Here is a 26675-nt window from a genome sequence, read left to right on the forward strand (position 1 = left end):
ATACATATGGAAAACTCTTTCTACTCAATTCTGTGGGCCAAGAGATGTCCCGATGCAAGACATCCATTCGCCGTGGTCAGCCCAATCCTGTTTATAAGGAGACGTTTGTTTTCCAGGTGGCGCTCTTTCAGCTCTCTGATGTCACATTGATGATTTCCATTTATAACAGGCGTACTATGAAGCGTAAAGAGATGATTGGCTGGATTGCTATGGGCCAGAACAGCAGTGGAGAGGAGGAGCAAGATCACTGGGAGGAAATGAAGGATACCAAAGGCCAGCAGATCTGCAGATGGCACACTTTGCTGGAATCCTAGGTGTGCCAGCTGGCATTTGTGGGCTATGTCTGCTTTGGTTACCTACGTGGCTGGCTACTGACACAAAGTCTAGTGTGTCCTGTGTCCTAGCAAGCTTTTCAAGCTTTCAAAGAGAGATTTACTAACCCTAGGACATTCTGAGTTTTGGGTTTCTTGAAGGTTTTATTTGAATTTAAATATTGTAATAGAAAACCACACACACAGCCAAGTGTACGACATAGAAAATGTTACCATAGTTGAGACCACTGATGATGTGTTAATTTGTGCTAATACATTATTGAGTTTTGGTTCACACTGTGGGATGAAGCTTCCCCTACTGTCTCTGTTCACTTGGAGAGTAACCTGAGATTGCAAAGGAGCTGTTAAATGTTACTATTTGCGATAACTTAGGTGTATGAACAGATTTTTCTCAGTGCAAAAAATTCCAAAATGCAGAAATGAATCAGATGCTGAGGCTCATAAGAAAATATAACTGTAATTCATAATCCTTTATTTCATGTTTTTCCCTTTGTCAAAAAAACCCATTTACCTTAAAAGTAAATATTATAAACTTCTACTTACAAAATAAATTTGTATTAATTAAATACCTCGTTCATCTCACTTACATATAATGGTTTCTATCAGACTTTATTTACATGAATCATTTTTGAAATTAGAAAAGAGTTTAAAAACTTATTGTTGGTAAGAGTAGTTTAGAACGTGTAAGATTTCAAACTTGTAATTTTCAAGGTTTTTATGCTGCCTTTCTCACCTAACAAATTCCTAAGAATGAGAAGAAAACCCCCCCCCAAAAAAAAACCTATTGAAGTCATGGTGTTACAAATTTTTCTGAATCTGGTGTTCTTTTGAATTATATTTTTCTGTTGTCAATCATATATACTCAGACATGCATTTTGAATGTACTCTTGCATGTAAACCATGCTCATTTTCCATCTTTAGAATGTGATAAATTGTACACAGTGAGTCTTCAATAAATGTTGATTTGATTGGCTCTTGCAAATGAACATGTAAACACCTGAATGAAGAAATATTTTCAGCCAAGATGGAATAACACTAAGTTTTTCTTTGAGCATTTGAAGTGCCTATAAATGTCATTTTTTCATGGTATTTGCAGCAACATATATTAGTCATTACTTGCATTCTGGGCATGTGTTATTTAGAACACTGATTTTGTGTGGTTATGAGCATGAAATTTTTCTTCTAACTTTTACATATTTATGCAGTGCATGTTTATTTTCTTTATCCCTACCTCTGAGCTCTTAATTTCAATTACTTTCAACTGGCAGTAATACAAAAAGAGAAGGAATGTACATTTAACCCAGTGCCCAATGTGAAGCTTTTCTGAGCAATTGCTCAGTCACTTATTTTTAGCTTTTATGTTTCATTGTTGACTTTTTCCTGTCTGTGGGAACAGTGATAGCTAGTGATGGATGTATACAGTCAAAAACACACAACTCCTCCTCCGCTCTACATTTTGACAGATTGTAAGTGTAGGCTGTAACACTTGAAGAACATATTTATTCCTTGCAATGTGTAATGGTTATCCTGACAAGACCAGACTAGGGCAGAGGAGAACTCTACTATGATTTCAGGGTTCAGTGTTGGAGAGAAATGGTTTCCTATGGAAGAATGAGAATTTGCAGATTAAGTCTCTTATTTCATACATATGCTGCTCCGTTATGGGACTATGTAATGAAACCATGCTCCTTTGGGTTTTTACCCTACCTTTCTTTGGAAGACCTCAAAGTGCTTTTCCAGCATTATATCCATTAACTGCTGAGTGTGGCTCTGTCATTGAGTAGAACTGAGTGCGATTGATTAAGTCGTGGCACAAAGAATTGGCTTTTCACTTCCCTTACTCTCTTTATGCCTTGTGTTTAAAGGGAAGTAGAGCAGCCTCGTTATGCTTTCCTTCATGCAGTCGTATAATAGCAGCATTCACTTTAAAATTTACATGTGAAAAAAATCTGTATATATTGTACACACAGCCTTGGGTTTGTCCCCCTCATATTTTCTTGCTGTACATGTTGCCTGCATCCCCTGCTTTGTGGTGCCTAATAATCACCTGGACTTCAATTTCTGCTCCCTTGACCCACCCAGTGTTAAAGGTTTTTGGTTGGTGTAGTAAAGATATCCTTGTGTGCTTGATCTGCTTTCCAATAGTGTTCATATGATGCAGTTTATAGGAATGTGCAGTGATTTAAGGGAAAGGATGCCTGAAAAGCATTTTTTATTTTTATAACTTTTCTATGTTGGTGCTATTCACCATATAGGATGCATGTACATCTTGAAAATACAGCAACGTTCACCCTTAGCTGATTGTATAAACATAAAATTCTAAAGACAAGATGCATTAAAATAGGAGGCTGATTTTTTTTTAAACCTTGATTTGAAATTCTAGTTTAGTAAGATCTTTTGATTTTGGGCACTTAAACTCCCTTATTTTCTTGGCAAAGTCTAGACACAAATGCATCTAACATGTTTTTCACTTGAGCTTTTACATCTACATTTGCTTTTCAAAAGAGTTATGAAAGATAATTAGTTGGTTCTTCAGTGAGAAAGCTGCTTTTGCCTATTTCATCTAGCTAATGATTAATATCTTGTGGGGAGATTTGACATGGAAGCAGCCCTGGTTTTGTTGCATGAGTGGTTCTTTCAGAGATTTTTTTCCTGAAGAGCACACTTTATGAATAATATTGTTGAGAACAAATGATGTACCGGTTTTATAAAAATCTGCTTTGTAGCGTGCCTTCTTTCAAGGCAAGAGTTTACACTGAATTGGGAAATGTTGGTCTCACCAGTCATGGTGGTGGCTGTTGTACTCTCTGCTCCCTTCTGACTATTGTTGAATTTTTAAATAGACCATTCACCAGGCAGCCGAACACCTGCTCGCAGTTCCCTCGCCTTCACTGGCTCCCTGTGTGATGCACAGTTGTTTTGGACCCTGTTTTTGCTGATGCTGCATAACTGTCAGGGAGGTCTTGCCTTCTCTAAAATAAGAAGAATTTGTAATGCCTTTGGTGCATTATCCTAAGCATTCCACCTGCACAAGGCCTGAGAAAGAATCCCCACCGTGTTTGCAAGGGGAAATGAGGACGGTGTTGCGTTGTCCTTCGCTTCAGACACTGTTAACTCCAACTCCCTTCCTTGACAGTTAAGTGATTGATCTCAAATGTTCACCTTCTCCATAGTGCTAGGTGCTACTAGGAAGTCTGAAACATATTTTTTGACAGTGTGTAGACCTCACGATATTTTACAAATTATTATTACCTCTTGGTCAGTCACTGTGCTTTATATTGAGGCTACACTATATGATCTCACTGGAAAACCAAAACACTTTTCCTACCAAGTAAAGCATCATTTAAGTAGAAAACTACTATCAGGTTAAGTGAAAGTGCTTCTCTCTCCTAGCCACTAAATAGACAGAATTGATGGTTCAGTGTGGACATCAAACTGTGAATCCCCCCAAACCTAGATATCCTTTTGCAGCACAGAGGATTCAGTATGACAAGATCCAAAAAATAAGTAGAGAAGAATTATTTATAAGTGACATGAAACCAAATGAAGGCAAATTCTTTTTTTTTAATAAAGAAATAGGAGCAGAATACACATGTGATAATCTCTCCTTACTTTAAATGAAACTGTTGTTTAAAAAAAAAAATTCCATTCTGTTTGAGCCAAGACAAAAGCAGAAAGCAAATGCTGGATAATCCTGAAATGGAAAGAGCATTTTAATTTGAAAAATGAATCATTTGTTTAAGCAAAACTATGAACAGAAACAACAAAAAGATCACACAACATAGGTATGGGAGAATTGAAGAAATTAATAATCTGAGTACACTTAGCATCCACCAGCATATATTCAGGAAGAATAAATGAATAAACCAAAAAACACTCAAGATTAACAAGCAGTCATTTTCCTACATCTTGTGGAATTATGTAAAATACTAAAAGATAGGGGAAATGAAAGTGGTCTAATGTTGTAAAGTTAGCATAGACTGTATGTCTTAGCCAGGGATGGAATGAAACTCAGCTAACTGTGTGGCCTTAAGAAAATTAATCAACTTGCCCATGGCCCAGTGTCTTTAACTGGAGAATGGAAATAACACCTACCTCATAAGGTTTTTAAAAGAGAGATCAATGAAATCACAGTTGTGCCTAGCAAAGAGCCTGGCACATAGTTAGTATTCAGCTTTTTTTCCTCAGAATCATGCTTGAAGTAGGAAAAAAAAAAAACCTCTTATTATTTATTTCTTTTTCTAAGAAAAGTAATTTTAACAACAGAGAAAAACTCAAAACAATTTTCAGATACTCTGAAGAGGGCTCAGGAAGCCGGGCTGGATTTGCAAAGAACGTAGATGTTATCTGAAGATAAGCCTAGTTTATGGAAAAAATTGAGTCTTAAATAGACTTCAGCAGAGGTAAAATAGAATCTTTGTCTTTTATCCCCTTAGTTTGGAAAAGGTACAGAACCTCATGTGTACATCTTAATAAACCACACAAAAGGCCTCCCCCTGCCCACAGCTCTGATGTCCATACATGGACAGGGCACCTTGTTGACCTCATCAAAATGCTGGTAAAGATGACAACTTGGCTACCTATTTCAATTTGATCTGAAAATGTAAAATGAAGTGTATTGCACTAAAAAGACAATCTTTTAAAAACAGATCCTTTTTAAACTGACATCTTATGTCTTATATCCATATAGGTGAAAATTTTTAAATGGTCTAATAATACAAGCTATTGAAATTCATCTAACTGCTATACTGGGAGGTTATACTCAGAGCCGGTTATTACTGTTATTACTTAAGAGCTAACAATTAAAGGAATTCTATCAGCTGACAATAATTCCTTTTTCAAGAGACTTTTAAGAGTGACTTGTTGAAAGTATGCTCAGTTGTTCTCAAGTGATTCAAACTTTTGAGTAAAGAGGAGTGTTTGTTTCCTAGGAAATTAGAACAACCTTTGTTGGCATTTGATCTGCACAAGCAGTAAGGGACAAACTACCTCAAGCTTAGTGTCACTGGGTACCATGAACTGGCCTTGTGCTACTTGTGCTCCTAAGCTAATTGAATCTGGAGGAGGACCTGTGAACCTGCTTTTTCCCGAGTTCAGTCTTGAGTCTGGTCTTCTTAATTAGGGAAAGACATAAAGAGGTTGGAGAAGAATCACTTTGCTTAGGGATTTTAATTGGAAATAATTTAACATGTAGGGAAGTTAAAGGGATTGGCTGTGAAGTGACTTCTAATATCAATTCCAAGAGGAGGTGCATGTTTTCTCCTGACCACAGTGCACATTTTCTCCTGACCACGTGGACAGGGTCAGAGCATCTTCCTATATGGAGTCAGAAGATTACTTATTAAATATAGGAAGAATTATATGAAGGTTGTTTCTCATTAATTTAAGTGTACCCATTCCATTTCCTTTTGGCTAGTACTGTGTTGTTTGGGATGGCACAGAACTTAAAATCTTTCAAAGTACAGTGGCTCCACATTGAAGCCATTAGTTATCATAAAAACAATCGTGCTTGCCAATATAAAATCATTAAATTGGTTTAATTATGTGCCATAAAAATAGACTTTCTTGGTATGGAGTTTTAGAAGGAGTTGAGACACAGTAGCTGAACTTATCAGGAAAAGCTGCTAGAATGCCTTCAGCTTGCTTTGGTTGCATTAGAGGGTATTGCCAAGAGCATCAGGAAACAATCAACTTTGGAAGCCTTTTAAAAGACGAAGATCTTCTTGCAGTGTTGGTGATGTCTACAGAAGCATGGGAGGTCACCCAGGAAGAGAGCCTTTATGAAGTTCTTCAAAACTTTTTGTATTTTGTGTGAATACAAATAATAATCCATAAAAACAAAACCACTCCTAGCTCATGGTTATTTCTTTTGGATAGTTTTTTGCCACATTGCTTTTTCTCAGCTTCATAGGTTTTTCTCTGGGGAGTTCCTGTTTGGTTTTTGACTTAAGTGACTTTGGAGATGCCTTCAGGGTCTGGGTTAGTTTTTCCTTCTATGGTGCCTTCATGTTTTTTGTTCCCTTTGGGTCACAAAGCTGTATCCTAGACACAGACAATAATCACTTATATTTATAGTCACTGTGAAACCTATGGAACAGCTTGAGCCTTTATAGAACAAACTCATAGGCAGTCCTGGAGGCCCATGGATGTTCTTAGAAGAAATCCCTAGCATTGCTAACTGCTCTCCGTTGCTCACTATGCCGCCACCAGATATCTCAATGGAAGTTTCTACTTCCTGCCCGTAAGTGGCAATATTCCCAATTACTACACAGATGACTAGACGGTAGACTTCCCAATGGTCTCACCACATTTATGCATAATTTTTGCTGACTTCGTTTTCCCTTAAAGTATTTCTTGCATAATTTTGGTTTATACAAAATAGATTCACTCAAAAGACATTTATTAAGTATAATATGTTCCAGATTCTGGGGTGGTGGCTGGAGAATAGTGGGATAAGTAAAACAGTTTCAACCCAAAGATCATTTTTGTTTCTAAATATTTCCTCTTTTCTTAAAAGATTCTGACAAGGATTCTAGGTAAACCATAAAATCTCTTTAGTATCCTTATCCTTTAATTTTTGGCTGAATGCATTTCTGTAATGGTGTCTTTACCCTTCTGAGAGAGGATTCAGGGAGGGTGGAAGTTATTGCTCTCTCTGGTTAAGAAATAAAGATATTCTTTTTGTCAGCATGTGCTTCTCTTCAAGATAAAGGGCTATGTTTTGTATGGGAAGAGCTTGGTGTTCCACTTTGCAGTGAAATGAATTGCATCATGAAATAGCAGTTGCATAGTTAGTATTTTTGGCTTTTGTAACTGAATGGAAAGCACTTGGAGACCCTAGAATGCTAGGCCAGCACAAGCAAATGTGACAGCTCTTCTAAGTGTCATGTTTTATGAGTGAAAAGTCCTGCTACCCTTTACTTCTTAAATGAGCCAAAGCTGCCAGATAAAGGGGGTGATAATGAGAACAAACAACTCTGTTTTCTGCATACCTCTCTGGTTTTGATTAAAACTTGTCATAGTTATTAAAAAAAAAAACCTGGACACATTTGGGGCATCCTTATGAAATGAGTAAAAGTCAACTTTGGGAATGTCCCTTCCAGGAAGAGGAACCTGTAATTGTTTTCTAATCTCAATTTTTATATCAGTCTGAATCTGATTCCCGATGCCTTCAACTTTACAACAGAAGGCAGAAACTATAGTCTACCCAATGGATTGGTTAGAAATTAATCAATCTTTGGTAGTCTAAAAATTTGTATTGATTGTAGACAGTTTTTTAGCATGGCCTAGTTGATGGACCCTAATAAAAAGTTTACATCACTTACTTCAACAAGATCTGTGTGTTTGAGAAAAGATATCAGAAAGCTTCAAGTGAAAACTTTGATCAGGTAAGGAACATATGCACTAAGAGAAAGATATTTCCATGTAAGTTGTTCTGTATAACACATGCACATTCTAGAGCCACGTTTCTTTCTTAATACTGTCAAGTTCCTTGTACCTGGCATCTTGAGCAAATCTTGCTAATTTTGCCACATTTCCCTGTGAACTATGGTAATCCTTATTAATCTACAACTGTAACACATTATAATTCAGTCTTTTTATTATGTCACCATACTAATGCAGCCACAAATTAGATTTTAGTATGATGAAATACAAGGTCTTTCCCAGAATTTAAATTTAATTTTATTGTGATTTTTTATTATTTTAAATTTGTGAATAAGGAGTTAGTATTTGCATACTCTTGCAACAGAAATTTGTTATGTTTGTTGGAATAAGATTTTACTTGCATTTTTAGATGAAAGCACGAAGGTTTTGTGATCTTATTTTTTGAAAAACATCAATGCATTTTATTTTTTAGTTCAATTTTAGGGTCACAGCAAAATTAAGCAGAAAGTACAGCGTTCCCATATATCCTGATCCCCACTCATACAGACTTTTAACTATTCTGTCCACTGCAGTGTTCCATCTGTTATAGTGAATGAACTTATATTGATACATAATTATTTGAAATGAATAAGTTACCTTAGGGTTCATTAGGGTATTGCATATTCTATGGATTTTGAAGAATGTATAATGATATGTACTTCTTGTTGTATATCATGTAGAATATTTTCACTGCCCTAAAAATCCTCTAAGCTCTGTCGCTTCATTCCTCCCTCCCCACTAAGTCTGGCAACCATTTATCTTTTTCTCTCTCCATAGTTTTACCTTCTCCAGAATGTTATACAGTTGGAACCAAATGACATGTAGAATTTTAAGATTGGCTCCTTTAACTTACTTACACGCATTTAAGTTTCATGCTTTTCTATGCCTTGATAGTGCATTTCTTAATAATATTCCATTGTCTTGATGTATCACAGTTTATGACCTTTTACTTTTATTTCTAGTTCCAATTGGTAGGAAAGATTTTAATGTTCTTAGGAAAGTAAATGGATTTCTTCATATGATCTATCAAATAAAAATGTAGCAACCCAATCTTAAATCAATTTCACCTAGGTAATATGGGGCTTGTTTTACATTTGGAATGAAGGTTTATGAAGAATATCACATTTTCTAATTTATGTTAACCAATATTTTTCTTTTCTCTATTTTGGAATCTAAACAGAGAAATTTCTGAAGTTTATGCAGATCTGCTCCCAAATTTAGCAACTCTATAGTTTTCCTTTGTTAAGCAATAATTTAAACATATGCTGACAAAATGCTAATTGTTATTACTGACTTAGGAAAGAAAACCATCTTCTGTTATTAGTTTATATGACTTTACCTTTATCACTTCTGCCAACATAAAGGAAGTTTTGCAATCATGCCCTGTCATAGTCAATTGCACAAATCAAGAGTTATTTGTAAGCATCCAAATCACACAACAGCTCTGATTTTTTAATGGAAGGATGACCCATGGTAATGCAGAGGCTGAATGGACACGTAATTGGGTATTGGAATGATAACACTGATAGATAATCACACTGGGTGAATGAGGAGGCCTGATTGGTGATCAATATCTGATGAATGTTTTGAGATTTTTTTTTCCTCTATGCATCAACTGCCCTTTGCTTTGTAGCTGCAGCCACTTGTGGAACCTGGATTTGTTAATAAATAAACCTGGTTGTATATATGACCAGGTGCTGGATAGAAAAAACAATTTGCAGAGTTTTTGAAGACTTACAAGGTTTTTGGAGACTGCAAGCTATTTTATTTTTATATTAAGGTCAGATCCACTTTTTTTGTTGCTATATCAAAGTAATTGACACTTTTAGATCTCTGCCAGTAATTTGTCTGACTGCAAGTTACAGTTGGAATGATCTTTAGTCATTCTGCCTCTGAGAAAATAAAAATAAAGTATTAGGTTCTATTTTTGTTGTTCAAAACTGACCACACAACAAATTGCAAATCTTTTCAGGTGGTTTGCAAATGCGTTGAATGCAGATCTTTCTTTAGAACAATTTAACTTCAATTACAGGGAAAGTATCAAAATTGAATGACTTTTTTTTTTCTACCCCACCATGGGATTTGAATACAGTACACAAAAAGGTTCTTATACACACACACACACACACACACACACACACATACACACACCCCACAAAGAAAAAGGTCATTAAATGTCTGTTATCATTTTCTTTTGAAGACTCAGGCTTATCTCTTACTTCCCAAGTGAGTTTCCTTACCCACAATCATTTTCTTCTTAAATATCCTTTTATTTTCTCCCAGAAAAATAGTAAAATTTTAAAACATCATTTTAAAGGTACATCCAAGATTTCATAGCGATATTTTATTTGTATTCATAGTGCAAGATAAATCTGATTCTCAATTTTTTTTTCTTCGTCTTCAGATGGCATTGGAAACAGTTGTTCACATTCACACATTTATGTTTCACCATATGCATACTGTGTGCAGCTCTGTTGTTTTAAAATATTTTTTGGTTTTTCTTTATATCTCAACTTTTGATGGGTGTCCTTGAAGAACTTGCATGAAAAAATGTAAATGTGAATGATTCATTCATTTTGAACATATGTAACTATTTTAGGAGATTTTCAGGAGATTTTACCCTTATGTGGAACACAGTGTTCTTAGCAGGGAATGGGCTTTATGTTACTATTCTGCGCACAGCTGGATGTTGCAGATGTATTGAGGTTGTGAACCTGTGCTTTTTGTATATCGTGTATATCATGTTTACTTTTTAAGTACATTCCCTGTATGTACTGTGCTGTCCTGAGTTTTTGGTGGTTGTCAATAATGGTCAATAGTTTTACGTGTTTCACTTTTGGGGAGAATTTACTATAACATGGTTTAACGTGGTATCAGGTCTTCCTCTAGATTTCCAGGTCACTAAAAGAACCCCTCCACAAACTGATAGTCCAAGGCTATATACTGTTGTAGTGGAGGGGTCACCCTAAACCTCTGCCTGTGTTTCATGGGCATTTTCCGAACTGGCCACTATCATATTTCCTTCTCTAAAGTTTTCCAGCAGAAAGTACCTGGGTATCCAATTGTTCAAGAGAGAGGGCACTCCCCTGAAGTGTTGGATCTTCATTTTAGAAACTTCTGAGATTCTTCAGAACACTCCACACAGGTGTCCTTGTGTTTCTCCTAGCGTGACTTCATTGACTTTGCTGTGTCTCATTGAAGAAGCATGAATGTATCTCTGGCTGTTTCCAGAAGGGGCAGCTATAGAATGTAATGACCCCTTCCACTTCTAAGTTTACTTCTATCAACGATTAGTTAGTGTAAAGGAAAAGGTCGGGACATTTTTTTAATTGTTAAACTTTAGAACACCTTTTTACCTTTTGTAATGTTCAGGATTTCATAACAATGGTTGTAATGTATTACTGTTCCACTGTTCTGTCTTGTTTCAGCTAGGCGAATCAGTGAAATATTTAACTCTTGTGTTAGAAACACTCTTTGAAAATGTTAGAAAATATAACATTGTTTACCTGTGATAAAGAATAAGTTCATGATGAGAAGAATTATACTGTTTTTCTTGTACAAATAATGCTTAAGGCAGATGTTCAGTCTCAGAGTGATGTTGAAAAGCATATTTTATGCTGCCTAAAAACTATTTCTGTATTAGATATTTAAATGCATGAGGATAAATTCTAATTGCTTTTTGTTTAAAACAGAACATAGAAGAAGCATTAGCCCCAGTTTGTACAAAATGTCTGCTGCAACTGAATTCATGATAGTTCAAAACTGAAAATCATTCCAATTTTGTAAAACTGCTGCTACTGGTTTTATCAATAAAGTTTTAGCAGATGGCTTATATGTACATGTGTGAAATTTTTATGTTAAAAAAGATACAGTTTTGCAGCATCAACATGCATATTTTATGAGTCTGAACGATATTACTTATTTTAGTATATTCAAAACCATTAGCTTCAAAACTATACCAACTGCAGATATGTATATTAGAACTATAAGCATTGCATTCATGATCCATATAACTTATTTAGGTTCGGGGTTCTGTAGGCTTTTACAGTTGGTTTTATACAAAACATATATTGCCTCAAATACCTGTTTAAAGTTTTGCATTTAAAATAACAGGTAAGTAAGGAGCTATATAAATAGAAAGATACCTGAATAACTAAATTGTTCTGGAAGAGGATTATGAGGAAGCAAAATGTAGGTGTTAATGTACAAAACACAGGTAATTTTTCATCAGAGGGGCCCCCCTCTAGAGCTCTTTCATCTCCATGTTTATTCAGTCCTGATAAGTCTACCAGGCTTATATGCAGCAAGCTCAAACTGGAGGGAGTCAGGCTGTTATAATCACATACCTCTATAGCAATAAAAGCATGGCTGACACCCCCCAAACAAATAAGAATCCATCTACAGATGTTTCATCTATCACCATTTTTACATGCTGTGCTAGTTGAGGTAAGTAATACTGCTGTTGTAATGAACAAGCCTAAGTATCAGTGCATTAGCATGAAAAGGTTTCTTACTCTATTATCTGGGTTGGTTTTACCCATGCACCTTTCTCTGTGGCAACATCTTGGAGATGGATTCTCCTTTTGTGACTTGGAAATCTCAGATATTTATGGGCTCTGAAGGAATATGTCACCATGCAAACTGGGGGCAGGAAAAATATGAGAATGAAATAATTTGCTTTCAAGGCCAGAATGAGAATGGGGATCCTCACTCCTGCCCAAACACTATTGGCCAGATTTAGTCACACGGCTCTTCCTATAGTTAAGAAGGTTGGAACTGTAGTTTTTGTGCCCAGGAAAATGAAATAGTGTTGGTTAGAATCCTCTAGTCTGTGTCTAGTACACCTACATCTTCCTCTTTTTTAAAAAACAATTTCTTATTTCCAATGTTGTGGTAGTACCATTGTTTCCAGAAAGCTTGCTAATGGCCAGCTCATTTGTTGCTGAAGTTCTTGATCTGTTGTAGTACTAGAACATTATAGTTGTTCACCCATAGTTGTGTTGGATTCAGAGCACTTCAACACCAAGGGGACATGTTTGCAAATAAGATTATTTGAGTTCATATTTCCAAAGCCACAGGGCAAAGAGTTTTGTATGCTGAGGAGGGTTGAACATTTCTACATGTAGAACATTTCTACATGTGTATGGGCACTGATGCATACATATGTGACAAACACACCAAAGCAAATAATATAAAACAATGCAGAGGGAACAGATTTTTCCATATATTAATCTTACAGCACATGATCTGGAAAGCCTAAAACTTGACATATATTATAAATGACTGTAGGTTGAGTATTTCCCAATGCTGTCTTCTGATATTGCTTTGAGACTTACCCAGGCTTAAATGCTTAATTGAGATAGCCATGTCTGACTATGGTTCTTTTATTATTTCAATTTTTTGTCCTATATAATAGGAGCTAAAAAAATTATAAACATGTTGAGTAGCATGTTATTGATGAATCAAATCACATTATATATATTTTCCAGAAAGATTCAGAAATATGGCTCAAGAGGAAACTGGGGTGGTGTTTCAAAGCTCTGATGAACTTTGATGTATATTCTACAACATAATAAAACATTTCATTCTTTTCAGCAGACAGATAAGGAGCAAGAGACAGGATGAGTATTTGTGGTCATTTTGAGGAAGGATAGATTCAATGGTGAGAAAATTAGAATTGAATAAATTTTAAGGCAAATTGTATGGCATTTTAATTTTTGATTTAAAAATCCAAAATTGTCTAATTAAAGATTTGTTCTAATCACTTAGTAGAATTGAAGAACTTATAAAATTATATCTCCAGACATCCATGGTTCAATAAACATTGTTCTATTTCCAGTTTTGCAACCAAGCCATTCTTGAGATTACCTTGACCTTCATTTCTTCCAACATCTACTCAATTTTTTGAGGTAGTCCCAGAAGAAAAGGGGGCTTGGAAATTATTCAGCCACTTTGATTAACAACAGCAAAGGTTTTCTGGTTTATTCTGATAAAGCACAATATGAGAAGACCTGCACTTGTCAGTCAAGTTTGCTAACTGCTCCCGGAATGGATTTGTTTGTTTGTTTGTTTTTGCTTTTTGGAAACACAGCATGTAATTATGAAGGCTGCTTTTTAAGGGAAGATAACAGATTAGCTAAGAGGACTCATACTTAGAAGGCGTGGAGAAAAGAGTATTAGAAAAATATTTAAGTGACTTTGAATTGAGTATTCACCAATGCCACTAAAACCCAGGTAGTGACTTTTATAAGATGCTTTGAGAATGAAAAGAAATTTTTGTATAAATACAATGTCTCATGAAGGCCAGAATAACTCGTTTCTGTAGAATAGTCTTTTCCCCCTCCCCCATTCCACTTGAACAACAAAGACAGTCACCAGTGGCTGCCTTCATGGTTGTGTAAGTTCACTAAGTGACAGCTACACAGCTAAGGTGAGAACAGGGATGTGAAGCCAGACAGGATGAATTCATCTATTGCCATGTGCTCTTGGTTCTCTTTGATGTACCAGACACTGTGTGCTACACACTAGGGATGCACTGTTAACCAGGTAGAAATAGCTTAAAATGTGGTGTGATGAATATTGTGAAATGGGATCGGTAGTGTGATTTGGGAATGTAATTAGGGGACTAATGTAGTCGGTGGGAGGCTGTCAGGGGAAGCCGCTATGAGGAAGTGGTATTTAAGCTGCGACTTGAAGGCTGAGTGGGAGGAAGCCAGGTGAAAGGAGACACATTTAAGAAGAGACAGCAAGTACAAAATACCTGAGCCAAGCCAGAACCTTCTCCATTCAAGGAAACTGAAAAACATCCGGAATGACTGGACCTTGAAGAGCCAGGGGGGGTCTCTGTAGATGAACTGGACAGGAAGGCAAGGCTGACAGCACTGACAGCAGCCCCTCACATCCTCTATTGCAAGTGAGAAGGAAGTTGCAGTGGGGTAATGCTACCTGCCACTGTCTCCTGGGTTGGAGGTGTGTGGGTCTCAAAGCCTCCTTTCTGACCTGGTAGCTGAGAATTGATAATTGATATTAATAAGCCTACTTTGGCTTATTATTTAGTTTTAGGTTGTCAACTTTTTAAACCTTAAGCCTGACAAAATGTCAACTCCCAGGTTTTCCATAGGCATCCAGTAGGTACCCTGAGAGCTGAAGGCCATTTTACTTATCCTCTTCAGCGCCCCAGAATGCTGGCACGATAAGAATCAGCATAACACTGCACAGCAACCACCCCTGGCTTCAAAGACAACAACTTCTCAATCCTTTCCCACTTTCTATGTTCTAATCATCACTCTCCCCAATGCTGTTTAGTAACAAAATAAGAAGCAATAGAAAAAACAATGCTTGAGTGAGATATCCAAGAGAATACAAAATTTTGAGTAAATTTATATTAAAATGTAAATGATTGAGATATGCATACTTTCTCTAATTTTCCTTGTGAAAAGTACCTTTGTTTTGTGCATTTTATTTTAAAGAAGTTTTTATATTTGCTGGAGGTTTTATTTAGCTCTTGGATCAAAACGAAATCTTTCTAACTGTGTGAAGAAAGTATTTTCGATCACAGGAACATTTCTTCTTCTTTTTTTTTTTTTTCCTTCTGAAATCTTTGGTACCATGCCACAACCACAGAAAGAGCCAAAAGGAGTTAGACTTTGCGCTGTTTTGCATGGGATTAGTTAGTATTTCCCTCTTCAAAATCTACCAACTGCTCAAATCCGGAGAGACACAAATCGCAACACGTGTGGGGGAGGGGGCATAGGAGAGTCCCAGGAGGCAAAAAGTCCTTTACTGCTCATCCTGCACCGCTGCATCGCTTCATTCGTCTCTCTCTCCTTTTCTCCCGCCCCCCTTCTTTCACACACACACACACACACACACACACACACACACACACACACACACACAGTCTCTCCCCTATTGAGGTCTACAGAATCCTACCTCTTCTTCAGCCTCGGAAAGTACCCACTGTCCGCAAAAGCAACCTCCCCATATAAGATACTCATCTAGGGCCTACAGCCGAGTGACCCTTCCCTGGGACGTGAGGCTCTTGTCACCAGCCTAGGTTCCTGTCTCTCACCCATCTCCTGCTCCCCTTCCCATTGTCCTGGACCCAATTTAGGCGAGCGCAGCCGGGATCCTTCTGTTCAGAGCTGTCCCTCCTTGTTACTGCTCTCCACCTTGCTCCCAGCAGCCCCCGCCAGCACACCCGACCTACAGGAAAGTTGCTCCGGAGCTGTGGAGGGGCGTCATCGCCTCCTAGCAACGCTCCTAGCAACCGGATAACATCTGCTCCCTCTGGTCCAATGCGAGCCGAGAAGCGCTACGCGCCCGCCTTGCGTTCGGAACCCGGAGTGAGAGGCGCTTCACAGACTGGAGGGACCGACCTGCAGGAGCCAGGGTTGCCCGCCGAGCTGCAGTTGCCGCTGCTGCCGCTGTCGCGCCGCCGCCACTGCTGTCGCTGTTGCTGTCAGTGCCGGTCTGAAGCGTGCCAGCGCCTCAAAAGCACCAGTGAGCTCCGAACTCCGCGCCTTTACGAAACAGGTGCATGCGCGATCTCCTGGTAAGTGGACCCAGCTGGTAAGGTATGTCAGGACTCCTCTAGCCAGGCACCCTTCAGAAAAGATTCATTACTGAGGGGGAGACTAGGGACATGTTACGGGATCCCACTCCACCCTCCCGCCATTGAAAAGTGGCCAGCTGCTCGTCCCAAATGACCTGATTTGATTTTTTTTTTTTTTAAATCTTGGGATTGGTTCTTGAGGATTACCCTGCTCATCACTGTAAGGTAGTGTTCAGAAGTTTTCGATTCTCCTTGTTTTTCTTTGACTTCTCGGCCGTTATGCAGTTAGGAGAACTGGAAGCAGCAAGCGCCCATAGGGAACCTATGGTTTAGGCTCAAATGACAGTGTAGTCTGGACTAATTGAATCAACACGTTTGGAGAGCAACATTCTTTTTAGATCCTCCTCTGGAAAGGGTCCATTTGGCCAGGAGCAGCATTCAGTGCTACTCAACCTCCTGAAAAGTAACCATAGTAACTCACCTCTCTTTTGATGGGATCCTCCTTATTGGCTGCCTATCTTCCTTTGGAAAGCTCATCTCTCTAAATATAGAAGATGATGAGATCTGTAAGCATACATCCATGTAGAAAAGGTGCAGTTGAACACGGCCCTTTAAAGAAAAACTGTTTTCAAAGAAGTAAGCATTTGGCTATTTCAAATCTTCCCAGAGCAAGCATGTATTCCAGAGAAAGACAGTCTGTTTTGAGTTAACTGCTGCTTTGTTACTTCAGAGGGAATACTTCCTGAAATCATACAAAATCTGGCACTTGAAAACAAATGAAGGATATCTGAAGCTGATTTTCCTAAATTACCCTATTGATAATCTTCACAAAATAGTCACCCAAGTAAATAACTGGTGACATCAATTATCAGTTGTTTCCAAATTTCTTAGGATACCCTAAATCTGGAGAACATTAAAGTGACTGTGTGTTTGAAGCCTTATCAATCTGTCTAGTCCAGATCAGCCCCACCTCAAACATCTTAGATAATGTCCTCCCAGTACTTGCTTGATCCTGACTTGATAACCAGCTCATATCAATGCAGTCCTGACTTGTCCGATGTTATTTGTGTCTATCTCCTTGTTTCAAGATCTCAGGTAACCATTCATGAGCCCCAGGCTGTGAGAAATGCTTGCTGTGCAAAGGGGAACTCTCACCAGATTTTCTGAAGCTGTCCTAGAAATATACTTTTCAGATTGAGTCAGCATTACCAGGTAATCACTGGCTTAAAAGAAATTACTGTTTAAATATGTATCCAGTGAAATAAATGCTAATGTAGCATTACCATAACTTACAAGATCAATAGAAGGGGTTGTTTATATAGACGGTTGCTGGGTAGAAGTCAATAGAGGTTTTCTGTAAAAAGGACATTTGTGGGCTGGCAGATTTTCCTCTCTAAGACCCATGTGAATAGGGTGGGCCAAATTAGGTAGCCTGGCTCCGGGAACATGTCAAGTGTAAGCCTTCTGAATACCCTGGTGCATGACTGATTGGAGAAAATGAAGAGAACTCTCCAAGTTGCAAAAAAGAGATTATGGTAATGTTTTAAATTTAATTTGCATTAAGGTCATGATGATAGAAATCTATGAGTGCTAAGCACTTGAAACTCAATTTTTAAGACTGAATACAGTCTTTAAGTGAGTGTTTAGCTCTGTAACACTGTGTAACTTTCGCATGTCCTGAGCTATCCATGTGCAGTTCCTGTAGATAACCAGCCTAGCAAATTGCTGTCAAATTCATAAAAATATACCATGCTGCATTTCTGCCTATGTTTTACCTCCCTTTAGGAAAACAAATAGTTAAACAATTTTCCTCAGAAACCGATTTGAAAATTTATTCTGGTCTCATGGTATAGGTTTATGAATATCATGAGACTGAAATTATTGACCTCTGTAGTTATTGAAATATCTATGGTTTAATAATAATATTAATAATATTATTAATAATAATACTAAAGATACCATTCAAACCATCAAAATAGATTAGATTCACTAGATGTTAGCACCACCCACTCTTCTTCCATTATAATTACTATATTTTATGGTGACAAACAAATTCAAGGAGACCAATGAGATTTACTGTCATCTGCCATGAGATGTGTAGAGAGTTCTAGTCATGCCATTAATCTTAGGAAAGTTTGAGTAAAGTAGCCACAATTATTGGTTCATGTATATGCATTAGTTCTGTGCATTATTAATTTATGTACATCCTATCCCTTATGTAATATGCATAGAAGTTTAAAATCATTTGGTGTCCTTTAATTTATGTAACCTAATCTGCCCTTTCATTGAGACTACTGTCTGATTCCAAAGGTCAAGTAAAAGAGGTTCTTAAATTTTAATTTTGATTCTATTATGAGTGTTTAATATGTAGACTACATATTATGAAATTTTGGTGAACAGAGCTATCTAAAAGTAATTAATCAGAAAAATGTTATCAGAGTGTTTAGTTTTAAATAATTAAAAATAAATAAAATGTTAGCATTGTAACATAAACATTTGATCCTAGACACATTGGTGGCTCCACAGAGTGAATGCGGCGCACTGATGAACAAAAAAAAATGAACACTTTTTGTGAAAAAAAAATTCCAATTTGTATTTAAGGATGTAGTTACCCCCTTCATCAGTGCAAATCTAGCTATGCTTGTACATATTATAAATTGTAATGGGGGCATGTACTTAGGGGGTCTAACACTTTGATAAAGCTGGGATTGAGCAGGTTTATAGTACAACCAAGTTCTAATTTCAGTCTTTTTTCATATGTCAGCTATATTGGGAAGTTTTTAGGCAGGTATGAGCATGTTAAATTTTATGTCATGAGACCTTCATAGGATTTAGAAGATGCCATGAAACACATTGAAGTATTCAAAATGTGTACCAAGAGGATGAGGCCCTTGTCTCTCCACCTGGGATCTCTACTGATGACTCATGCCAGCTGGCTGTAACAGTCAAAACACTGACATCCCAACAATACTCTAAAGCCAAAGAATAAGCAGTTCAGATTGCTCTATTTGTCAAAGCAATATGCTTCAGGAACCCAGACAAAACTAAAATGAAATAACTCTCCCAGAAGGAGAGGCAAGAGTAAATTGACCCAAACCACTCCGCACTGAAGCTAGGGAGGAAGAGGCATCAGAAGCATCCCTTCAGATTTTGGGAGGAGCAAATCCTTGACAATTCTTTTTTCCTGTTTCTTTTTTTGTAAAAAAACAAGTTCATCTAAATAGCATTGATACATTAATGCTATCCCTTTTTAGTTTAACACAATTAGTTTAAATGTTTTTCTCATTAAAATTATACAAATGGGCCAATACAGAGCCTTCCAGTTCACTGAAATGTTTCTCAGTAGGATGGTGGAGGATAATGGAAATCACTATGGGTTTACTAGTGTTCTGTCCAGGATTTTAATATGGCCTCATATTTAGAAAATAAAATACTTGTTTTTTTATATTATAAACTATAAAAAGTAAAATGCAATAAATCTTCATTGTTGAGCTACAAGAGTCTTCTAAATATCAGTGGTGCCTAGCTGGAGAGGAGAGATGAGTTTGTGGCTGGGAATTCTGTAGGGGTGTTTAAGAGGATGTTAGTTTTTAAGTGATTATAAAAAGGGACTAGAGGTTAGGGGCATCTACAAAAGCTAGAGATGTTACAAAGAGAGTCAGACCCAAGAGCCTGGAGGCATGATTCTGTCCCCAGGTGCTACTTGGTTTGCCACTTTATGTCTCAGTCTCCAGAGTTAATGTGAGGGATACCATCTATTAACTTAAGTGGTTGCTGAGCTTGAACACAATGCAATTAATTTAACAAAGCACAGGTGCTTAGAAGAAAGGCACCCTGTGAATGAAGACCACTTTCTGTCCAGAGCATCTCCACCTGGGAGTACCATATGAATGAGGACAGAGAATCACCCAACTCTAGAGTGAATTCCAATATGTTCTTAATGAGTAATGCTAATGCTCATGTTGTTCTAAAACCCTTCTGGGATACCACAAGCAACAATGGCCTAGAGAGATGTTTTTGTTGATGGATCTAAATGTGGTTGGGTGGGTGGGGTTGTGATGGGGATATCAAAATGAAAGATGATCAGGATGATAGAGATCAGACACCTTCCAAAAGGCCACTACCATTCCTAGGCTGGGGATTAAGATTCTCCTTTCTGAGTGCCAGTTCTGGGTTCCTAAGGAAGTTTAGCCTTTCTCCAAGAGATTATTGGTTAAGATATTTCTTGGAAGCAATTTCCAGAAGTGTGGTTGCATGGCCAGTTTTCTCTCTGATTTACTCCTACTTTGTGAGGTAAAGGTTGGAGTCAAAGGAGCATGATCCCTCAAAACAGGAAATGCACTTCTAGAGGGTGGTAAGTCAGAGAGGGCACTCAAGAAGCTTACTACACTTGATCTCCATCTCAGTAGCACTAGATTATTGGACAACCTGGCCTTGGTACAGGGCCTAAGGTAATTTCATGATTGCCTGACTGGTCATGTCTCATTTAATGGTGTTCTCTTTGGGTCAGGGAGCATTACCCAAGGAACAAACTAGGTTCGTGGAACTGTTGCTGTTCTGTTTACTATTCCATGCCTGTATTTGGAGCAACGTCAAGGCACATGGAATCTTGTACCAGACAATGCTGCTGGTATTTGAGAAACCCATGTAACTCAGTGGCTGTCAGTATCTCTAGAAGTTCCCAACATAGTCTTCCAGGGGCTGCAACTTGTTGCTGATGCTAAAGTGCCAGGAAAGTCAATATTTTACTTGGGGTAAATCTGAAGAAACTGATTGCTCCATTGATCCAGAGCTAAAAATTGACACTGAGTTCTGATATCATAGAGCATATTCTACAGAAAGGTGCTAGGCAGGAGGTTATGAAGAAAGGTATCTGATGAAGTATCGTCAATACTAAAGGTCCACAGAAGGCGCAGCATTGCAGCTTTGAACTTTGTACCCTTCTACCTTTGTGAATACACTCATTAATGTTCTATGCAACCTTTGCTCAACACTAAAGAGAGAACAAATCTCCTATGTATAACATAATGCCGCTGAGCAGGATATGTAATTATGATTTCAAATGTGAGGTCCCTGCAAATATTAATGTACATTTACTAAGCAAAACTATGAGCATATGTGCTAGGCACTAAGTGCTTTTAACATTACCTCACAATTCATAAAAAGTCAATGAATTTGATATTGTTGCCCCATTTAAGAGATGAGAAAATTCAGGCTCTTTGGGGCCAAATATCCAGCCCAAAGACACAAAGAAAATATATTATAAGGCTAGTATTTAAACTAATGCCATGAGACAGCTCTAAGAAGGTTATGCTCAAGTGTTTTAAACCATGCAGCAGGACTGCAGAATGTGGCTAACACTGACAGATGGGAGAACTCTTCCAAACAAAAGTGGTCAAGGCCCTCAGGAAGGATGTCCGATAGTTTTGCCACCAGTAGATCATTATTTAGATATATAGGGGCACTTAGACTTTTAAAGGCTTCTACCAGGCTAACACCAGACAAAGAGAAATCAATAAGAGAGAGTGCAACTGAAGCATATGATTTGTCGACAACCCAAGTCACTCGTTGATCTGAGATGGAACTCACCTCGTCTCTCCCCATTGATCAGTCTCCTGCCCTTCTGTCTGCAGTGAGGATGAGATGGAATGGTTTCAAACTCTTGCTTTTTGTAATATGTTGATTAAAATGTTGGGGAGAAAAGGAGAACCCTCCTAGAATTAAGATACATTTAACACATCACTTCTTCACCATTTCTTGGAATTTCTACTTTTGGACAAAGAATGAATTACTCTGACAGGGGCTCTTCTTCTTTTACTGTTGTCTGTTCTCTCAAAGTGTTTATAAATTAATTTGCTGATGATGTTTTCTTAATGTACTGTCCCTGGGCCGTGTACCAAATGAAATCACTTGTACAATAATAGAATTTTAGTTGTCTGGAGGCAGAAGCAGAACAAGGGAGAGTTTTTGAGCAATTGTTCGTAATCAAATTTTAAACATTTATTTACAGAAATATGTATACATTGCATGGCCAGAACTCTGATGAGGGGGGGTGGGTGGTCATTCTGATCTGTGATTTTTAATTTGTTGCTTATTGAAGGTTTACACTATGAAATATACCAAGCCTAGCAAAGATGTTTTGTGTGTCCAGAGGTCATAGCATTGAAAACAATTTTAGTATTCAAGCCAGCATTAGCTATTTCACCTTCAGAGATAAACTTAGTCTCAATCTAATTCAGTTTTATAATTTATATGCTGTTCTCAGAGCTCAACACAGAACATAGAGACATAAAATCATTTTACTCTTTTTATCTATCTCATTAGCTTTATCTAAATAACTGGCTAGATGGAGTTTAGCTTTTTAGTTGCAGGAGAATGATAAACATTTACACATGTTTAAGAGATCATAATAAACTAACTTTTTTGGATATTCATATTAACATTAATTATTCAGATGATTATCTTGATGCTTCAAAAACCATTTATATTTTTTTCACCTAAAATGTATGATTAATGGCAATAAGCCAGAAACATTTTCTTGGAGCACTTATAGAACCTATTATATTTTTTCAGCTTATCCATTTGATATATCTTCTAGCAGTCCCTTACAGGATAATCCAGTGTCTCCATGAGGCAGGATGGTGGAAAAGAATCTTCAGGTCAGAGATAAGAGGCCAGGTTGACATTGCTTCCATATGATAGATCTGTGCCTACTGGCACTAAGAAGAGGTGCAATTTGGTTGAGTGCTTACTATATGCTAGGCACAGTGCCAGTCACTTTCCATGAATTATTTCTGTGATCTTATGAGCCAGTGTATTTCTATTCCCATTTTACAAATGCCATTTGCAGAGAGTTCATGTAATTTGTTCAAGGTCAGAATACAAAGAAGTGGCAGAGCTGGAATTCAAACTTCCTTTCACCTACTTCAAAACCCAGACTATAAACCACTGGACTCCTCGGCACCACAGTTTCCTCATCTGTACAACAAGGATCCTTGAATCAGATGACCAATAAATAATTTCCAACTCTGAATTTTTTGAGATCTAATCTAGCAGGAGAACAGCTGTAGGAACTCATGTTTGCTATATCTTTTAGCCTACAAGTCTAAAACCATCCTTCAAAATCCGATGCCCAAAACATTGCAAATAGCTAAACAGCTGGCAAAGAGGTAATTGCCAAACTGGTACCAGCTGTGAAAGCTATTCAGCATTTCCACAGCCTATGTGGGTGTTGTTTTAAGTAAGTGCAATAAACTAAGTGGCTAAGTGCGTTGCTCACAGAAGAGTGAAGTCTCAAATGGAGATCTCCTGAGAATTTACAGTGTATTTTCAGGGACCAGTGTATTCTGTATCATAGGTTATTGCTTAAATATAGCCAGACAGAATCTTTATAAACCTTGGAGTCATTTAATATATACTTTTAATTTGTTTATTTATTTTGTCTTGCTCTGTTAAACCAAAATATCTTCCCTGGAGGTTTACTTGGGAGCCAGAAAAATAAGTCTATTTGACATTTGGTTCTCCAAACTACAACCTGCCCTCCATTGTATCATTCATTAAAAGCTTTTTAATTGGTCATAAAGGCCGTAGACATTACATTACTCAGGAAGATAAAATGAGCAGACATTTAAAAAAGATATATATGAAAATAATGTTTGCTTATGGTAAAGTTACTCTTCTCATTTCCAAGTCTTTCCTCACTCTTCCCTTCACTGTAGTAATTCAGTGGACGTTGCTTTTATTTATTTATTTTTTTTAAAATGGCGACTTGTCCAGCTATAATGCTAGTAACAGCCATTGATGCTTCTTAATGTGAACCAAGGGATTCCCGTTGAAAAGTGACTTCATTCTTCACTGTTAAGATGCAGTCTGTCTTTGTTTATGATGCTAAAGCATCTAAGATGATGTAGGGAAGAGATGGCAAAAACAACAACAAAAAAAACCAATCAAGCCAAATGCTTGCCATTCTGATGTTAAGTCAATCAGTTGATTGATTTCAACTTGCTTTTGTGGCACTACTTTTTTTGTGTGTGTGGTGGTGGTGCTAGGGATTGAACCCAAGACCTTGTGCATGCAAGGCAAGCACTCTACCAACTGAGCCATATCTCCAGCCCCCTTTGTGGCACTACTATAACACATACTTAAGGATGTAACATGAAGGCTCTTAAAATGTGGGTCTCAGACCAGTACCACTAGCATCACCTGGAAATTTGTAAGAAATGCAAATTCTCCACTTCAGACTGACTGAAACTCTGGGGATGAAACCCAGCAATTTGTTTTAAGGAGCCCCTACAGATGATTCTGATGCTAGCTGATATTTGTGAACCACTATTACATCTATTAGTTACACAGTTTAAAAAGAAGCATGAATAATTATTACAAGGGATAAACCAAACCATTGCCATCTAATTATTTGATTAAATCCCTTAAAAACATGCCTAAAAATGTAGTTTGCTAAAAAACACTTCCTTAGAAAACTGTTCAGGAATGTTTTTTTTCTTTTCTGTCCAATTTCATTCTTTTTTTCCCTAAACTTTTGAGAGCAGTGAAAAATCTATGTAAACTAAAATTTGCTTGTTAAATTCAGGGACTGTGTACATAAAATAGCAACTATTGTTTCAATTGTGAATTAACATTACATAGTGATCTCTTTTTAGTGCAGATATAGAAGTTGTTTAAAATTCTGGATTCCCTTAACAAAACATACCAACTCTAACCTAAAGTTCTCTTGGGTTTATAATCCACAGTGATACCAGTGAATTTTGGAATGCTTTAGGTATGATTTTGTAGTTTTCCCTACTGGCTCAGGAAAACCATCCAGTTACAAGAAGTTGCAGGAAAGCTTTATGTGGATGCCTCCAAGTTGGAGGAAAAACTAGAAAAGGCATGTTTTTGAAGAGTATATTATTAATACTTAGGCTTCAAAAATTTTAAAAGATCTAGAGGAAAAATATCAAATGTCTTACCAGAAATTTATTTAATCAACACATTACTACTACATGGAGGTATGGACAAAAAGTGAGATAAATTATCTTTAAATAGGAGCTTTTTTGTGTGGTCTGGTCCCCTGAGGTTGAGTGAGTATTGAACTGGACTGAGTTTGCATTCATTCATTGCTTTGAATAGGAAGCTCCTTGTCTTTTTCTGGTTTCTCTTGCTTCCTTTCTGTGGCATCAGCGCCACCTAGAGGACATTATAGGAACTTTCTTTGAACAAACCGTTTCAAGTCTGAAACTGTTTCATAACTCTGGAACTCTATACCTCCTTAAACAAGGCAGAATCCTCAATCTCTATAAATAGTAAATTAAAGGAGAAAACTAAGTTTTTAACTTTTGCTATCATATCAAGGTCAGTGTTGCTAGTCATAGCATTACTTAAACCTCTCAATTACTTGGGATTGACATACATTAAGCCATGTGTTAGGACCATGATATACCATAACTATAATCTAGGGCTTTTTTTTTTTTTAACTTTCAAAACACAGTTATTTCTTTAAACTGTAACAGGGTAACTGACTATTTTATGCCAATTTGTTTAAACAGCAACATGAAATGCCCTCTGTGGTTTAGGCAGTTTAAAAGAATGTTGAAAGACATTAGTTCCTCCCATTGTATTTTGTTGATCAGTTTCAACTTTGGGTGTGTTTTGATGTTCAAAAGCATGAGGTTGCCAGGCATGGTGGTGCGCACCTGTAATCACGAAGACTGAGGCAGGAGGATTGTGAGTTCAAAGCCAGCCAATTTAGTGAGGCCCTAAGAAACTCAGTGAGACCCTGTCTCTAATAAAATATTAAAAAGGGATGGGGATGTGGCTCGGTGGTTTAGTGCCCCTGGGTTCAATCCCTGGTAACAAACAAACAAACAAATGAAACAAAACAAAATTATGAGGTTAAATAAGTATTGGTATTTGATTTCTGAGAGGTTGCAAAAGGAAATAAACATCGATTTCCAACCTAGTTGGATTCTAAAGGGTGGCCTTTTCCTCCCTACAGGCTTTTCAAACACATGGCAGTGGCCACTGACTGGTTGTCCATGTGATTTTAGTGAGGAGAGGACAACAATTTCTGGGGTCACCAATTTCTTTTTACAAGTATAATTTATATGATGAAATATTCTTTGCCAAGGTTAACATCTGACTTTTCTCCAATTATTTTTTTTTAGCTTATCCAACAAAAGTATTAACATATTCATTAACAACGTCGAAAGTAGCCTACTTTAAGAGAAAATATGCAGAAGAAGAAGATTTACATCAAGATTACCATGGGTATTTTCCAAAAGTAAGTATTTATTATTCTTTTTTTTCTTTTTTCATTGTCTTGAATGTTGTCCATACCCAAAAGCTTGACTTGTCATTTTTCTACATCT

The 26675-nt window shown here is 37.2% G+C and overlaps 2 protein-coding genes across 8 annotated transcripts in view; both read left to right on the top strand.

The window, feature by feature from the left end:
- Syt16 (synaptotagmin 16) overlaps window positions 1-11591 on the top strand; it is a 253975-nt gene extending 242384 nt beyond the window's left edge. For 5 of the 7 annotated variants that reach the window (XM_078050021.1, XM_040275699.2, XM_040275698.2 and 2 more), the window contains one exon: window positions 1-11591. In XM_078050021.1, the coding sequence (XP_077906147.1) occupies window positions 1-314 (314 nt within the window). In that variant the 3' untranslated portion in view covers window positions 315-11591. The other 2 variants (XM_021724777.3, XM_040275697.2) reach the window with 2 other exon arrangements.
- Window positions 9221-26675, top strand: part of LOC101972077 (uncharacterized) — a 23370-nt gene continuing 5915 nt past the window's right edge. Inside the window, exons 1-3 of the mRNA XM_078049041.1 lie at window positions 9221-9230; window positions 16108-16311; window positions 26472-26587. Coding sequence (XP_077905167.1) covers window positions 9221-9230; window positions 16108-16311; window positions 26472-26587 — 330 coding nt within the window. The remainder of the gene's footprint in view (window positions 9231-16107; window positions 16312-26471; window positions 26588-26675) is intronic.

This window comes from Ictidomys tridecemlineatus, chromosome 5 (genome assembly GCF_052094955.1).
Source record: "Ictidomys tridecemlineatus isolate mIctTri1 chromosome 5, mIctTri1.hap1, whole genome shotgun sequence".
NCBI classification, from domain to species: Eukaryota; Metazoa; Chordata; class Mammalia; order Rodentia; family Sciuridae; genus Ictidomys; species Ictidomys tridecemlineatus.